General features: G+C 41.8%; 2 protein-coding genes across 2 annotated transcripts; both read right to left on the reverse strand.

The window, feature by feature from the left end:
- Positions 1–1,820: 1,820 nt before the first annotated feature.
- On the reverse strand, positions 1,821–8,660 carry LOC137277002 (monocarboxylate transporter 6-like). The gene is made up of 5 exons (XM_067808661.1): positions 8,460–8,660; positions 7,361–7,554; positions 6,260–6,403; positions 2,946–3,710; positions 1,821–1,990 (listed from the first exon to the last, which is right to left on the reverse strand). Exons 1-5 carry the CDS (start codon positions 8,615–8,617, stop codon positions 1,821–1,823), a joined length of 1,431 nt encoding a protein of 476 aa, XP_067664762.1. The 5' UTR covers positions 8,618–8,660.
- Positions 8,661–13,731: 5,071 nt separating this feature from the next.
- On the reverse strand, positions 13,732–17,121 carry LOC137277003 (monocarboxylate transporter 6-like). Its single transcript, XM_067808662.1, has 4 exons — positions 16,968–17,121; positions 15,863–16,006; positions 14,630–15,391; positions 13,732–13,901 (listed from the first exon to the last, which is right to left on the reverse strand). The coding sequence occupies exons 1-4, from the start codon at positions 17,104–17,106 to the stop codon at positions 13,732–13,734; spliced, it is 1,215 nt and encodes a 404-aa protein (XP_067664763.1). The 5' UTR covers positions 17,107–17,121.
- Positions 17,122–18,919: the final 1,798 nt, after the last annotated feature.

Raw genomic sequence — 18,919 nt, forward strand, 5'->3', positions numbered from 1 at the left:
CTCTCCATCTTTCTCCAAAAGTCGTACCTGGCTCTGAATTACATTTCGTACATTTGTACATAGTACCTAAGAAAATTTCATTCCAAATATAAGTTCTGTTACCCTGAATAAAAGTTAGATTGAACTGTACCTTCCTATCAAGCGAAACAAGAAGCAAAACTGCTGGCTAGGTTTGAAGTCATCTAGGTCATCATCTATAATGTACACATTGCAGTCTTCCTGGAGACAGTGACTTTCGTTCGTGATCAGTCCTGACACTGGCATGTTGCTATCGTTGTGAGTGGATTTTGAAGTTTGATAAACGTCAGTTGCACGGTGTCCATGGTCTATTTGTGCCCCGATATATTATGCTTTGTAACTCGTGCATTTCGTGCACTACGCTCAATACCGTCAGTCCAATGAACCAGGAGAGCTATTCTCGAAACGTTCGTGGCCCTACGAACTTCTTAAGCCCATTCTTAACACATTGGCTATGATCAAAGTTAAGAATTCTTAGGGCTACGAACTTTTCGAGAATAAGTGCCCAGGGCGCAGGGCGTTCTTGATGAAATGTCAGGGGCATGGTTTGAAACTTGGACGAACTGTACTCCATCAAGGCATGTGAGCTGGTCGGATTTGATTGATGTGGATTCGCAAATTTGACAAGGAATTCACGCATTTCACTGCCCCAGAGTCCATGAAAAGTACTATTTCATTTTCTGCTCTGTCCTTTTTGCATTACTGAAGCCATTAGTGAAACAAGTCTAGATTTCTTAATCACAATGGTTTCTTCTCATTTGAAAAGAAATTGTTTGTTTCTGTCACAATTATACATATTCAGAGACGAAACGTTGGTCTAATTGCGATTCTCCAATTTGGTACAGTCTGTGAGGCCTAGTTCTGGTGTCCCTCGCCAGGATATTGCTGAAATATTGCTAAAAGCGGTCTCAAGGTAAATTCACTCACACACTCCACGTTAGTGGGTATGGTTTTATAATTTAGTTCTGGACGAACTAATTGCCATGTTAACCGTAGCGTTTCAACTTGTGAAAGTTGTGGTTTCTTGTCAAACATCGACGTCGACAACGGCGACTGTAGTGTAGGATGTGGATACCAGGATTGGTGATGAATACAAGGGAATATGAAATGCAGTATGAATATATAATATTCAAAACACAATCATACATTTATTCACTCACGAGAGATTCATCGACGTTCCGACCACATCACAATTAAACATCATCGACTATCGATAGCCAAGTAGTTAATCGATAGCCAAGTAGTTAATCAAAGAATCATAGAATGTTGATCTTATACGCAACTGGATTTCCACAGACGATATGTGTTCCAAACATGGCACGCGGTTTGCAGGAGAGGTGTCTGTCGCTGCCAACAACTCCTAGTGTGGGGTCGGCATTGCTTACAGGTCGAGAATCGGAGGTACACAAACTTTTCTATGGAATTATTTTCTGATTAATAATTGTATGTGGTTTATAGCTGACCATTATGAAGTGTAGTATTGACCATTGTCACTGATTGCTCCAACCTTTTATCACAAATACACAGATTGCCATCTATAAACAGTATGGCATTTTATTAGGCATGTCATGATACGTATTACGATACCCATGTCACGACTGGATACGTGTCACGATCTTTATTTTCGCGGCATTATTGCGTAAATTTAATACGTCACTGTAAGGCCGGGGTTCAAGTCCTCACAAGCCTACACTATGAGAAGTCCCTTCATGTCTCCCGGCGTGATGCTGCTGGAATCAAGCTGAATCTGCAGTAAAATCACACCCGATCTGGCAACTGGACATAACGGTACATTCAACATATCACAGCTTGGTGTCAATAGTTTCCTCAGAAATAGTTTCCTCCATGTAACTGGTTTTCCGCCGTCGTGTCCAGAGCTCCAGAGAGAGAAAGACAGTCCCCATTACCACGGCCACTCCTGTAGCAAGGTAAAACATCAGTAGGTAGTCTCCAGTCACGTCCCTGATGGCGCCTGTGAAAAGAGTTGTACTTTCAGTTCCAAAGGAGAACTCTCATAACTGTATTGTGATAAACAGGTGGATGTTTCCAGCCATGATTACACTTTGTCACAGCCAGGGCCTTAGCTGCTATTATAAAAAGCCTGCACTTACACATGAGGTTGAGCAATTCTCTCTGAATATAAGCTTTGCAACCTATCGGGCTTATACGAAAAATACGACTTGCTACACGACTGACAGCTACAAGCAATGAGCATAAATACAGCACTATCTGAGCATTTAAATGTATCTTTGCGCTTACGATGTAGGCTTGTACCCCTGTTTATGAGTGAATACAGGCTGTGCGTATTGTTTTCGGATTGCCAGTTGACTTGGATTTCTCTTATTTGAGGATTTGAAAGAATACCCGTGTCTTTAAGTAACACCAAATGCGAACTAAAACGTACTTAATGCGACCTATACTTATAACCGCTGTTCAGACGGGAGTAGATACAGTTTGGACCCGGAAGTCTTTCGTGTGTGAATATGATAGTTACCACCCATAGGCCCACCGTCTGTAGCAGAAAAACCACCACATACCAATTTTAGGACCAATGGCTATAGCAGAGAGAAATGACAGTTCACTTAACATTTGCAGGCCCACTAGCTATAGCTGAGAAAAATGACGATTCACTAACCACTTATAAGCCCACTAGCTATAGCTGAGAAAAATGACGATTCACTTACAAGTTACAAGTCCACTAGCTATAGAAGAGAAAAAGGACGATTCACTTACCGCTTATTGGAATTCTAGATATATCAGAGAAAATAACAATTCACTTCCCTTTCATGAAGCCACTTGTCATAGCAGAGAAAAGTGACGATTCACTAGCCACTTATAAGCCTACTAGCTATAGAGGAAAAAATAGCGATTCACTTACCTTTTATAGACCCACTTGTTATAGTAGAGAAAAATAACGATCCACTTACCACTTATTGGCCCACTAGCTATGTCAGAGAGCCCGGAAAGTCCGAACATGTAGGACAAGGCGGACGAATAGGTTTCCGGGGTGGTCATTTTAATCAGGGCAATCGGTATAGACACATCCACCACGGCCAGCATCACACCGTGGCCAATTGCAAGCGTTATCATCACGCCATATGAAGTGAAAAAGACGAAGCAGAGACTCAAGGCCCCACTAATAACCAGAGACGCTGAACAGGAGAAAAGCGGCGGGAAGTGAAACACGGTGTCCAGCATTCCGCCCAGAAGACTCCCACCTACATGCGCCACTGTCATGGCAGACAGAAGGAAGGACGAAGCCTCCAGGTCGTAGCCCCTGGTTTTAGCAACGTCAACGATGAAGACGACAACGCCGGTATAGAAGCACCATATCACTGGCTGACAGAGTAGGAATATCATGTATGGTACATTCTTGAATAAATGAAGATTGAGGGATTTGACGAAAGACTGGGTGTTGGGATCTTCCTCTAAAGTTTTCATGTTGTAGATTGGTTTCGTTAAGCATCGAATTAGGAGTCCCAGGACACAAAAGTTAAAGTTGACACCTGCCTGAAGGAGAAATGTCCCCCTCCATCCATACACCCCCAGCACGAGCCTATTGTACTGTGGGAACACGAAGGCACCAAGCCCTGCCCCTGCCGTTATGAGAGACACCCCCAGACCTTTCTTCTTCACAAGAACTCGCCCTGTTGCAATGAAGGAGGACAGGTGCGCGAAACACATTCCAAAACCTGCAACGAGTGATGAACACATTTAATTGGCAATTGCAACTGATGCCATACCAGTTCTACAATCTCAGCAAAATCAGACCATGACTTCTGATTACTCCCCTTTAAAAGTCACGTCCGGACGACCTTATGCCATTTTACCAAGTGAGTGAGAATGGTTTACGCCTCTTTTAGCAATATTTCACCAGTATCACGACCAGAGACAGAAGAAAGGGGCTTCACACATTGTACCCATGTGGGGAAATGAACCCCGGTCTTCGGCGTGGCGAGCGGACGAGATAATCATTAGGCCACCCAACCGTTCTCCCGACGCAAGACAGTTAACTAAGATAAACATGCAGTTTCCACTCCTGTCCAAAAAGACTGGAATTTTGAACATTTTGTGTTAAAGAAAAATCACGTAACTGAAACCTGCTTTGTATAGGGGAAAGGGATGAGTAGAACCTGAGACCGTCAGCCGGGTTGACGATATCGACAGACATATTCTAAATATTTCCATGTTTTAAGTAAGATGATGAAGTAAGTTAGCAGAAAGATCCGTCACATGCCAACGTGTATCTTGACCATCGTTTAGAACGTCTTTACCATGAGTCACCATCGTGTTTGAAAGAAAGGCAGGCCATACCACTGTTTGCCCTAAGCCTCGATAGAAAGCAAACCTTAAGGATCCAAAGTCATAAAAAGTTGTGAGTCCTGATCAGAATGTGTTGGTCCCATATCTAAATACTCTTAGTTACTAAGGATGTAAAAGCTGTTGGTCATAAGGACCTGCTGAAAACAAAAACCTGGGTCCGAGTGGTTTTCAGTCGGCTTCGGGCAACAACCGATGTTAAGTCCGAACGCTGCTCTAATACGAGAAGTGAAATCTGACTGACCAGTAGCATGGACATGGAACTTTTGTAAGTGCATTTCGATAAGATTGAGATTACGAATTTTGACTGATCGGAGACACGGGACTTTGGTGTTTGCCGATACGGCCCATAACTGTCGTACGGAATATCCCGAGGTAACCTGTTCTTATATGAATGATTAGAAAAGGCATACAACTGCCATTTTCCAGATCACCTTCCCAGCTAGTTTGTCATGTCACCCGAAAACCGTTTCCATGGTAACATGTGATGGCATCTTAGCCAAAATATCACATGTGCTTATCACCGTTCCATAGTTTACGAACGTACACATTTAGATAAACATGTGTCATGGAAGAATGAAGTTACATTGAGAAAATATCCCGAGACGTGGGGGCCTAGTGCGTAAGGCGTTCGCTCGTCACGCCAAAGACACGGGCTCGATTCCCCATATGTGTGCAGTTTGTGACGTCCATGTCTGTTGTCCACCGACAAGTCACGTCTGTGTGTAAGAAATGTTGTCATACACCTGTAGTGCAGTGTGGTGTTGTGACATAAATGTGTAGTGACATATCAATGTAATTATGCAAAACAATATGCAAAGAGAAGCTTAAGGCTTGCATTGTCAGTCTTTCGATTTGAGAATATGTGCGCGTGTCCACATTCAAGAGTCCGGTCACGTAATAGGCAATTATAGTCTGTAGCCGTGTTTGTGATAGTCGGCCATGATTATACCGTATGATGTCAATTCGTCTGGCGAGCGACGCTGTGACTGGTCGGATTACGGGCCGGTCTGACATGACCAATGAGTTGTCTCCAGATATATTTACAGGTATCGAACAAGAACTAAGAGTTGACTTGAGAATAAGAATTTACAACGCGAGAGGGGTTTAAAAGCACCTGAAAATCTACACAAAGGGCTCTCTACAGATTTCAGTAATTACGCACCTCTCTAGTAGTTTAGCAAATTAACATTGGTATTTCCATGTATTAGGCAAATTTCTGGTCATGGTGAAATTTTGTGTCTATTTCTGACAGGAGAGGTGCAGACGTGTGAAAGCAAGAGGTGTGGATTTCGTGTTGACCTCATTACGCATTTGATAAGACCAAGCGACTTTGTTTACGTCATCTTGTTTAGCAAAATGGTACCATCAGCCTATACCAAAGTCTAGCGTCCATTTACAGTGAATGGACACACTTCTGCGTATTCTATTTCCAAAGAGTTGCGCATTGACATTTCTTTCATTCGCAGCCGTACGGGCATGCGCAGAGTACGCGTGAGTACGCGTAATAGGTTTGGGCATGCACAAAACTATGCTGCCTGTTGCATCTGTCCCGCACCAATCGCGCGCGGTATGAGTCATACGCACTGCATATGCAGCAAGAAAAAAAAGTTCTTGTCCGCCATCGGTCATAGTCATAAGCTGAACAGAAAACGCTTCACAAAACTGACATCAACCACAGCTACAAGAAATAAGGTTTGATTCTTAGTAATATATACACATGGACGTAGATAAATCATGACAAGTAATTTCCTGAGGACTAATTAACACGTAATTCCACTGTTTACATATTTCATAATATCATTTAATTCATAGTTATGAATATATTTGCAGATTAAGGACCAGTTAGGAATTTAGGAACGTGATTTCCTTTTAACCGAACAACTGTCTTTCTTGAATAATTAGATGTATTTTATACTACCTGTTATGAATCCAACAGTGACGATGAGGACATCAACGTTAGGGGCAAAACTAGCTCCGACACACCCAACCATGGACAGGAATCCTCCCAATATCATGGCGTTGCCCGGTCTCAGTTTCTGCACAATTGGTCCGCATATTAATGCTGTAGAAAATGTGGATCTCATTAACAACTGGTTCTTGATAAAGTACAATACAGTTGATATACTTTAGAAACTGACTCCATGGAGTAATATTTAAAAAAACAACTATTAAGGAGAAATTGGATTCAATTATAAATCAATTTAGTCATCACTTACGACTAGGGTTGTTTACGTTAAGGTACAAAACCTTTAATCATAATTATATGAAAGCTATTCGTCCATGACGTGACAGATGATTTGTCATATTGCAGCTGAAGATTAAATGATACAACCTCATATATATTGTCCCCGTTATCTGCCAGAACTGCTTTACATACTAGTGAGTGAGTTCCAGCTATATGGCGGCGGTATGTAAATAATCGAGTCTGGACCAGACAATCCAGTGATCAACAACATGAGCATCGATCTGCGTAATTGGGAACCGATGACATGTGTTAACCAAGTCAGCAAGTCTGACCACCCGATCCCGTTAGTCGCCTCTTACGACAAGCATAGTCGCCTTTGCTTTACATACTATACCTTATGTGACGTTTTAGTACAATAGAGCGGGCCTGTTTCTGTGAAGATTTCAACGAAAACTGCGAATTTATGGATGTTAAATTCTTTATTATGAGAAGGGGGAGCAATAATATTTCCCGGAATGTCTTGTTTCTCGTAATAAAGAAGTTGACATGCTTATTCTGACATGTTTTGTGCATCACCTCTAAAACCGATATTTGACACAGTCGGAAAACGGTGACTAAATAAGAAAGATGTTACATTTTTTAGACGAGCGAAGTTCAACACATCGAATGTCGCCACAGGGTTGTTTAACTGTATCGTTTTAGAAGATAAAAGTGATCTGTATCTACTGTTCACGACTGCCATCAGGATGTGCTGTATCACGTGACAGTCATCTACAAACAAGTTCCTGTATGGTGGGCGAGGTCCTACTAGACTGATGAGGTTAAAGAACATACCTCCTGAGAATATCACTCCAATGCACAACGACTGCATCAGTGATGTCTGTGCGCGGGTGGTGTTGAAGACGTCGAGGATTTGGACAAACACGACTCCGAGACCGAGGGCAAAACCGATACACAGGAAGTTGACGCACATACAAGACGCAAGTACTATGACCTTGGTAGATGACGTCAGTTCCAGTACAGGAGAACTGTGATTACAAAATGGACGTTTAAAGCTCATCAAATTGACCCTTTCCAATTCCTAACATGAAGATTTACATCACATATACTTAATCCTTGTGGGTGAATGACTAGTTTTATTGCTTTCAGCAACATTCCAGTAAAATTATGGCAGTGGACACCAGAAATGGGCTACACACATTGTGCCCATGTGGAGAATCAAGCCCGTGCCTTCGGCGTGACGAGCAAACGCTTTAACCACTAGGCTACCCCCAGCTACTCCTTGTGTCACCCATGCACTGTAAAATGAGTCATTTACTGGTTATTGTTAGTTTACATTGTTCTATTTTGTACATCTTGAATACTTTGCGGATTTGAATGCCCAAGTCTACATGTGTCATGTATTGAACAACGAATTAGCCACGATATGGTGCCTTCGAGTGAGTAAAACACAAAGAAAACACAAGTGGAAAAGCTGCACATGCTTCTCGATTGTCAGTCATCAAGGGGCAGACCCATGACTTAAAGAAAGGAGGTGTGGTGGAATCAACTAAATTAAGGAAGGGAGGAAAGGAAAATCTATACAAAACCAACGAAGAAAAGTCAAACACAATGTCTTATTTAATCAACCACCGGTCACTTTAACAACCGAATCGACTTGATACCTAGGTGGGCCATCGTAAGTTAGAGATTGAGGAACGCAGAGAAAGGTGAAACTGGAAACTGATAAGGTTCTTATGATCAGAGGGCGAGAGAGTATGGTGAAGGACACCAGAATTGGGCTTCACACATTGTACTCGTATGGGCAATCGAACACGGACTTCCTGCTTTTTGGCAAGGTGACAGTGGAGACGTCATTGTGAAACTGGACAACTATTCAGGTCGTGTTTAAGCACGACTGTCGAATGTTATGCAAATTTATCAACAAACGTACCTCGTCTCGCCGGAAGGGCGTCCATTTCTTACTGAAGGGAGTTGTTTTGCGGTCTCACCGCTACACGCATGTCCATTTTGACCCATGTCTTTCCCCGACTGCCTTGTGATCAATCCGTTCGGAGTAACGGTGTTCGTAGAAAGTGTTTTTCCAGTCATTTCTTCAGTAACTCTATTTGACTCCTGGACTTCTGATGTTTCCGTTGTGCTTTAAAAATATTTATGATATATTACAGCAATTACGGAGGGTTAAAAAAAACCCAAAACATGTGTCGCAAACTACATTTATAACGAGGAACAAGATTATACGAAACTGACGGATGTGACTGTGTTCCCGCCCACTTGCTCTTTAGTTTAGTTGAAATGTGTTTAACGAACTAAACTGTGATATCTCCTTGTGTACGTTGAAGCCGTACATATCATAACACATAAAATTTCTCGACTACTAAATATATGTTTTACCAAGATATATTTGTGTTTCCGTCCTTTTTGGTAAATCACTGAACAGTTAATTCTTTAAATTCAGCTTTTGATTTATTTGACAGATAGAAGTTTTTTTCCTGGAATACAATGCGATCGCAGATTACTGAATGTGGACCTTTCATGTTTAAACCTTTCAGTGCTACCTTTACTACGGGGTGGTGTGGTAGCCGAGTGGTTAACGCGTTCGTCACGCCGAAGACCCGCATTCGATTCTCCACATGGGTACAATGTGTGTAGCCCATTTCTGGTGTTTCCCGGTCGTTATATTTCTGAAGTATTGCTAGAAGAAGCGTAAAACCATGCTTCACCTTTATTACGATGTGTTTTACTTGTATTATGTTATTGTATACATTGTCGAAGAAAGCATCCGCATATATATACTGGTCGGTACCTTTCACTTTCAGCTCACTTTCTGGCGTCAACCCTTTAAGATAAGGATAACAATTGTCATGCATCGTAAGAAACGATTAACGGGATCTAATGGTCAGTCTGGGTCAGTCTAGGTGACTCGGTTATGCAGGGCTCATGATATCAACCAAACGCGATAAATTACAGACAGCCCCCATGTAGATGGACTGTTTTTGAGTGCAACTTTAGACATCAGCAACAAAACACAACAGGGCGGGACCAGTGTTCATGACTTCAGATGAGAAGATTTGTATTCAATTTGTTCGGGTAACTATTTCATGATTAATTTTATTTATTCTGATTTTGTGAAGGTCTAATATTATTGAATAATCAGGTATTATGTACGGCTTTTAGAAAACAATGAGTATTTGGTTTCTCAGAGCAATATGCCATGTCAGTTATAATTAAAGTCCTGTGAAAGATACAGATGAATATCTTCAATGTGCGCTGCGCCATAAAGGTGGTACATAAAACATTTTTGTTTTCCCAGATTAGTAATTTGGAACACGATATCCCGTGACTTATTTATTAGTACAGAATTCCAAAACATCTATACGGTGTATTTTGTTGATGATGAGAAGTAATTTATTAAAGTTAATATCAAACACAAGTTCTGAATATTTGGTGTTATGATAAGTCCATTGTGCTGCAGGTAACAAAAATTGAGTACTCGATATTCACAAAAACATTATGCTTTGTAGTTAAAAAAAGTTTAAAAAATGTTAAAACTGGTAAACATACAGGTTTAGTAATCTTAGCCCGCGTTGGTTACCTGACGCGACCTCTTGCTGGGTTTTCTTAGACCCAGTGCAGGAGTGTAACTGGGGATAAGTTTACGTAGACTGGGTAAACAGATTAAAAATATGCGATGTTCGTATGCATTTAAGCGTAACTTGATTGCTACAAAATATAGGTGACGAGGATTTTCATTTGTTTCTCTTGAGACAAAGATTAAGCAGAATGGCTCAACAAAACTAAACGATCAGCCAAATAAGAAGGAATTGCAACTTTAAAACACTCCATTGTTGCATAATTGGGGACGAACAGAAAACGACTAAATATATGTGCACTAGCAACTACCTGATTATTTTGTGACCCCATACTTCGCCGTTATAGCTGCTAATGGTTGCATTTATCTGATCCGTTAATCCAATATTTTCTGTTAGTCTTGTCATCCTATTCGAAATATCATTTTCTTCGAATACATATCGATATGTCAGTCCGTTGAATGTGAGAAACGATTTCTGTTGGGTAGAATATACTGGAGCGTATTTTGTCACTTAACAAACATAAGCTAGAGCAACTAGAACCAGTGATTTCTAATTGGGGTTTCAAATTAATAATACAATGCATTTATTTATTTATTTACATGCTTTGTAACAGATGCGATTGTGACTTACCTGGATAGTGAACTAAGACTTGCCTGAAGAATTTCACAAGGATTATATATATCCAGCTATTTGTGGTGCGCACAGACATACGTGCCACTCACAGCCTCTTTAGACCTGGGAGGCGATATTGAAAGTCACACATGATGTCAACATGCACGTGACCCCCAATACTCGCGTGACAAGACTAAAGGCAGTTCCCTTTTAGTACGCTTTATATAAGGAGTGAGTGAGTTTAGTTTTACACCGTACTCTTGAATGAATGAAGGAAACACTGTGAATACAATACTATTGATTGCTTAGTTGTTTACGACTCGTTGTTGATTAACATACAATAAAAACTGAATTGTTTAAAACTACTCCATAAATTTAATTACGTTACATGGACCTGCTTGTATTCCAGATTAGAAAACATAGCCAACAAATTATGCTTCGGAGTTGTTTTAGCTATATGGTGTCGGTCTTTAAGTAATCAAGTCTAGACCAGACAATCTAATGGTCAATAGCATGAGCATCGATCTGCGCAATTGGGAACTGATGACATATGTCAACCACGTCAGCGAGCCTGACCACCCGATCCCGTTAGTCGCCTCTTTGAAGAACAATTCAAATACCGATCTTCAGGGGTCGCGTATTTAGGGATTTTGAAGTCAGGATGAGTGACGTGCCTGCTGACGTGCCATGGTTTGTTAGTTTTTTGCTTAACGTCGCATTCAACAGTTTCCAGCTATTTGGAAGCGGTCTGTAAATAACCAAATGCTGACCAGATAATGACCAACTTATAATATACCACGTGGTGAAACTCACGAGAAACTCCCATACTTCAATATAGACTTCAGTCTAAGTAAAGTTAACCGTAGCTGACTTAAGCAGCGTAACGAATAATACAGAACGTCAGTTTACATAGACTGCATAGCCTCACGACAGTCACTAGCGTTACGATCGCTTTGTGAAGCAGTGGCCCTGGATTCAAACCCAAGATCATAGGTTTCTGTCATCCTGCATAGCAGGGGCGGTTGGGTAGCCTAGAGGTCAAAGCGTTCGCTTGTCACACCGAAGACTCGGGTTCGATACCAAGAGGCGATAACCTGCATTGTGTGAGCAGTTATCAGCTGAGTGAGTTTAGTTTTACGCCGCAAATGGAATATTTCAGCTATATGGCGGCGATCCGTAAATAAAATCGGATCTGGACCCGACAATTCAGGGAGTAACAGCATATCCATTCAGACTATACACCACTGGGTTAGTGAGGAACAATTCTAACCCGGATCTTCACGGGATCGAAACAGATCATTGAGATCGATAATCGTTAAAGAAATATCGATCGAAAATCGATATATATCGGAGAAGTAGCTTTATGAAAAATGGCAGTAAATGTCTGAAAGTCATATTTCACATCATTGGTGAACGATGACCTGTTTATTTGTGAAATATACTGAACAACAGAATAAACGCAACACTGGATTTTTGTCAAGTTCTAAAAGAGAACACAAACATCAATGTTTACTGTTATGAGATTTCATTTTTTCCGAAAATTTCGTTTCTTTTGCAATTCAGTATATTTGTCTCAAGATATACTTGGAATTTTGGAAATTCTGAAGCTGTGCCTGAGAACATATCTTGTTTTGCAATAATTTGCTTATGTCAGTCGCCAAAGATTAGTTGTTCATGAAAGCGCCATGTCTAAATACCCGTGATCTCTGAGACGTCGCAAAATCCATTTATCAAGCACACGAGTGTTTCGTCATCTCTGCCATCTCGAGGAAGCACGAGTAAGTCAATGTACATTGAATGTTCATTTCGTCGCAACTTTCATATATACTATCCTAAAAAAGAAACGCATAGGCGATTTGTATTTTGAAAAACTATTTATTACCTACTGTGTTCAAGCAATTGTCACAAGATGTAACGAAAGTGTTGATAACATGATCTTACACAATTATACAAGTAAAAAAACGATTTTACCTGAAAATAATGATTTTGATGAGACTTCTTACAAGAATTAGAAAGGCATCGTCATAATGCAATAGATATGAACTTCCATTTGAAATTGTGCAGCAAAGAGCATTCACTGTCTGTCAATAAAAGTCCAGATTACTTTCAGAAATTGGCATTCGTTTTGAAGGAGTTTCAAGGTCAAATCACTACGCCACGTCTTGACTCTGCGACAAGGAACATCATTGAAAGAATTCATGCTGGAGATTACTTTAGTAATCTTCTGTTACCAGGCGTCTGAATGTTAGTCTGAGCAAGATATCATGGTTTGCAGTTCGTTGCAACCAAACAGGTATAACAAATGACCCTCCCCGTACAGTCAGACCTCGAGCTCCAACTGCAGCCCAAGATCGGAACATCCGGGTACTGCAGTTGCGGGATCGCACTGCCACGGGTGAAAGCACAGAAGCCAGGGTTCCTGGACTTCAGAGGATATCCGGTCAAACTGTACGGATCAGGTGGAAAGAGATTGTTCTCTAAAAGAACGTTATCTAAAAGTATTCACTTGATTGTATAGATATTATCTTTTTTTCTAAACTGGTGTAAAATTTAAGACACTAAATATATTTGTGGACGAGGTATATACGTTTGAAAATACAACATTTTCGCTACAGATTTCTCATCTATGCGTTTCTAGTTTTGGATAGTATATTTCCTCAGGCCAAATATTTGTCAATCAATCAATTTGTATTTCAGTACTTAAAAGGCCGCAGGCCTGTAGTACAGATTTTACATGAGTAGACAGAAGTCATTCATAAGTTCTTCTCTGGAACAATACGTTTTCTCAGTCTCATAGCGAAGTAGATGTAAAGATTGATTCATTGAAATATTTCTCACAGTTATGTTGTTGATGCTGAACTGAAGTCAGATTTTGGAGTAGCATGTATTTGCCATTCCCTTCCATTCGCCGCCATGGCCCCAAGCAAAACAGACCCAGATTGGGCCAGCTCCAGGATATAATCCTCTGTAAATAGGTATGAGGAATGTATGTATTGAATTTCACAAGTTAGTAGACACAGTTTCTGAGGAAACTGTAGTTTCAGCTGACGCCATCCTTTTCCTCCGCATCCATATTTCCAGACAAATGCAGACAAGCGCCATCAGCATCGCAAATCCTCCAGCCAGGTAAAACATCAGCAGATAGTTCCCTGTCGCGTCCCTGATGACACCTGGAAATAGATAGAGCATAGTTGCCAAAGTTACTTAAGACTGGGACCCGTTCCACAAAGTGATCTTAACGCTAATTCATTGAAATTGGTCTATTGATGCTTTGACAGTCACCGCTCTGAGATCGCTTTGTGGACCTTTGAATACTACATGAGGTCTCACTGAAGACCTACGGATCTGACAATCTAAAACATAATGAGGAGCCAACCGAAAACTTGTATTAGGCCAGTCTCTATTGACCTGCAAATATGCGCGTTTATTTACAAACAAGAGAAACGTCCGGTCACGTGACATGCAAATTAGCTCGTAGCAGTGATGTTATGTTAAGTCGTCACTGCGCCGGAGTGCGCCTCAAACAAGATGAGCTGTAGCGTGTAATATTATATCTGCTACCTATCCGATAAGAAAGAGAGAGAGAGAGAGAGAGAGAGAGAGAGAGAGAGAGAGAGAGAGAGAGAGAGAGAGAGAGAGAGAGAGAGAGAGAGAGAGAGAGAGAGAGAGGTGGGGTAGCCTGGTGGTTAAAGCATTTGCTTGTCACGCTTAAAACCCGGGATTGATTCCGCACACCGGTACTTTGTGTGAAGCTCACTTCTGGTGCCCCCCGCCGTGCTTTTGCTGGGGTATTGTTAAAAGCGGTGTAAAACGGTAAAACCATGCCCAGTCACACAGAACAGAGTGTAATACAAGCAATGATAACTAGTCTTAAACGTCTATTGCAACATTTACGTACCACTAGCAGGTCCACTTGATATATCGGCAAAACCAGTAATTCCGAATAGATAGGATAATGCAGCGGAATAAGAGGCTGGATCAGTAATTTGTTCCACAATGATGGGTGCAGACACTTCCACAACCGCCAGTAGAAATCCATGGCCGATCGCCAACATCATCATCACGGCATATGAACTGAAGTACACAAAGCTAATACTGAGGAGCCCGCATATAACCAGAGCCATGGAACACGAGAGAAGCCCGGATATTTTAAACACTGTATGCAGCATCCCGCCCACCAGATTCCCGGGTACGTAGGCTACAGTGAGGGCGGAGAGGAGGTAGGACGCAGCCTCCAGGTCGTAGCCCCTGGTTTCAGCAACGTCCACTATGAAGACGATTTCTCCAGTGTAGAAACACCAGATCGGGAGTTGGAGAAGCAGGACAGTCATGTACGGTCCGTTTTTAAACAGATGAAGATGCAGCTCCTGAACAAACGATTTTTTCTTGGGATCTTTTTCAGACTTGGTTTTGTATATAGGTTTCGTAAGGCAGCGGAGTATTAACCCTGAAATGCATAAATGGAAGTTTAGACCTGCTAAGAGGAGGAATGTGCTTCTCCATCCGTATTCGTCGAGAGCCAGTCTGTTGAGTTGAGGGAACACAAACGCCCCAAGATTAGAAGTGGCGGTGATGAGGGAGACGCCCATCCCCTTCTTCGCTGTCAGGACTTGGCCCACTGCTACGAAGGACGAGAGATAGGAGAAGCAGTGTCCGATGCCTGTATAACAGAATTTAATCGAGATAATCAGTGCATTTAGAACGATATATGTCTAGTAATGAAATATATTTCTCTCTGTTGCAATTCTTTGTCATTTTGTTAGTGAAGTCCCTTGTTTACACGACATGGGCGGTGGGTATTCTAGTGGTTAAAGCGTCCGCCCGTCACACCGAAGACCCGAGTTCGATTCTGTACACGGGTACGATGTGTGATGCCCATTTCTGGCGTGCCCCACAATGATATTGCTGGAGTATTGACTAAATGCGACGAATAAACATATTCACGAAACATGAATACCGATAGCAAATAATAAGCCCTTGTCACTTACAATATTCCAGCAATATCACGACGGGGGACGCCAGAACTGGGATTCCCACATCGTGCCCATGCGGAGAATCGAACCCGGGTCATTACCTTGACGAGCGAACGCTTTAACCACCTGACTACAATACCGCCCCATGTGAATGTTACCTGTTATAACTCCTATGGTGATTATGAGAACATTCACGTCCGGGGCAAACGTAGCTCCAACACATCCAGCCATTGACAATATGCCACCCAATACCACCGAGTTTCCTGGGCCGATCGTAGCGACGATTGGTCCGCATACTAGAGCTGCAAAGGAAGAGTGAGTGAATGAGTGAGTGAGTGAGTGAGTGAGTGAGTATAGTTTTACGCCGCACTCAGCCATATTGCAGCTATATGGCGGCGGTCTCTAAATAATCGAGTCTGGACCAGACAATCCAGTCATCAACAACATGAGCATCGATTTACGCAATTGGGAACCGATGACATGCGCCAACCAAGTCAGCGAGCCTGACCACCCGATCCCGTTAGTCGCCTCTTACGACAAGCATGGGTTGCTGAAGGCCTATTCTACCCCGGGACCTTCACGGTGTAAATGCATGACAACCTTCAAGAAGATCGGTCTGTCTGAAGCCAAGATAACCCTCAAGATTATCGTTATCTAGAACACATGGATGTCGAGTATGTAGGTTCCATCTGTGTTGACCATTACAAATAGTTTGGTCACTCACCCAACAACATTAGGTTGTGAACGGCACTTTGACTTTGATGGACATTTGTCACAAATGTTGTTTGTCTGTCGATATCGTGAGTGTAATCTGTTAATTACTGCCTGTGAAACGCTTAGAGCTTGGTCCAACTTCCAACGTTCAAAATGCACGTCTCCGTTTCGACGTAAGTGACGCCTTGCGTCCCTAGCGTGGCATATGTCAAAACCATTTAATTGAGTTTAATTCAGTATGACAACAAATTTCAGGCTGATTTGAAAGGTATTTCATCACAATGTATTCTCACTATGTTATGTTTTATTGATTAGGATTGTTAAGTTGCATACCTGTAAGATATTGACCAGTGAAATCATGTTTAAGCTTATTCATCAAAATCTGTAATTACTTTGATATTGACCTTTGCTGGAATGTTTACAACCGTAGACGGTGGCGCTGTCGGGCATTGTATGCCGCTCGGTGTCGGGCATTGTATGCCGTATATTGCTTGGTTTAATTTTTGAAAACGTAATGAAAGAAAACCAACTGATGAAAAAACCGCATACCTCCTGTAAATATGAGCCCCAAACACAAGGACTGCATCAGTGACGTCTGTGCACGGCTGGCATCGAAGACGTCGAGGATTTCGACAAAGACGACCCCGAGACCGACGGCAAAACCGACACTGAGGAACGTGTTGCACATGCACAATGCTAGTACTGTTACCTTGGCCAGTGACGTCAGTTCCGGTGTTTGAGCCCTGGGAAAGGAAACGGGTTGTGCTCAAGCTGATAACTACATCTGGGCCCTTATTCTCGAAACGTTCGTAGCCCTAAGAATTCTTAACTTTGATCGTAGCCAATGTGTTAAGAATGGGCTTAAGAAGTTCGTAGGGCTACGAACCTTTCGAGAATAGCTAGCCTCATACATAACGCGAAGTATCGTTTTCGATATTGAGATACATATTTATAATTACCACATGTAGAATGGAGTGAGTGAGTGTGGTTTTACGCCGCCTTTTAGCAATTACAGCAATATCATGGCGGGGGAAACCAGATAATGAGCTCCACACATTGTACCCATGTGGAGAAACGAAATCGGGTCATTGGCCTGACGAGGATAGGCTACGCCATTGCACACGTGCTAACTGGAGCATGATTAGGTAAATTATGGTTCAGCTCAATCAACAACATTTATAAGATATATCAAAATCACCGCAGACGAGGGGTAGGAAAAAGGAATCGATAATCGGATATAAAATCGACATGAAAAGTATTAAATATCATCATATGTCATCAATGACATCCTGCATAAACATTTTGTGACAGAATAGAAATTAATTTACTAACACAATACACAAAGTGATTACAGGGGATGAGTGAAACCATGGATTTCATGTAATCCCTGACTTTTCAAGCGAAATCATGAAATTATTGCCTTTATTGAAATAGAGAAAACCAAATTTATACTGCAAGTACAGAATATTATTCAATTTTTACACTTCAGTAGCGCTTTCAAACATTTACAACGTAAGGAATAGCATTGGTTAGGACATCAGTCACATGTCTGGAAACCCTGACCACTACAACTGGATTCAGAAATCACATCAGTCCCGAGTCACATTATTCGTGGAGAGCTGACGTTGACAAAGACAAAGATGAAATATATGCTGTGAAAACTACAGTAACTTTTTTCCCTCCCAAACCAATACGTGTTCCAATTCCTAGATTTAAGTTTACCGATAGAAACAGGACGCTGGTGCAACATTCTTAGAGAAGGAAAGACGTAAACTTTACGATTCTCCGTCCGTTGGTTACTAACCTTCCATTACCTTTTAAAATGTGAAGGTCTTCTCGCACAGCGGATGATATATATTACAAATTATTTCGATGAATGGCCCACCAGGGGATTGTATTGCTGAAAATAATACGCCCTGGGTCCAACAAGTATGGAATCCGAGAAGGGACATTGTCGCGTTGTCGCATTGTTGCGTTGTCGCCCTCTCAGAAACACGCAAAATGAGGCAAAACTTAACCAAAACGCGACAATGCGACAATGAGACAACGCGACATTTCGCCTGTTTGTCGCGATGTCGCGTGTCGCGTTTCGAATAACAGTTTCTCTGTTCCTCCAAAGTGCGACACGCGACATAGCGACACTTTTCAAAGTCAAAATATGTCGCGTTGTCGCATTGTCGCCCTATCTAAGATATGTAAGAATTCACTAAAACGCGACACGCGACAATGCGACAACGCGACATTTCATCAAAATGTCGCGATGTCGCACTGTCGCGTGTCGCGCTTTATTAAAATATTGACCATAGTATGCATTTAACAAATTGACTGAAACGCGACACGCGACAATGCGACAAAATGTATGTCGCATTGTCGCGTTGTCGCGTTGTCGCCCTTTTTGTTACCGGTGCGCATGTGTACAAAATCAATTAATCTACGCATGCGCAGAAAATGTTATACTCTATTCCAGACTTCACTGGTCTTTCGTTACCTCCAATGGTTTC

The sequence above is a fragment of the Haliotis asinina genome, chromosome 3 (genome assembly GCF_037392515.1).
Source record: "Haliotis asinina isolate JCU_RB_2024 chromosome 3, JCU_Hal_asi_v2, whole genome shotgun sequence".
NCBI lineage: Eukaryota > Metazoa > Mollusca > Gastropoda > Lepetellida > Haliotidae > Haliotis > Haliotis asinina.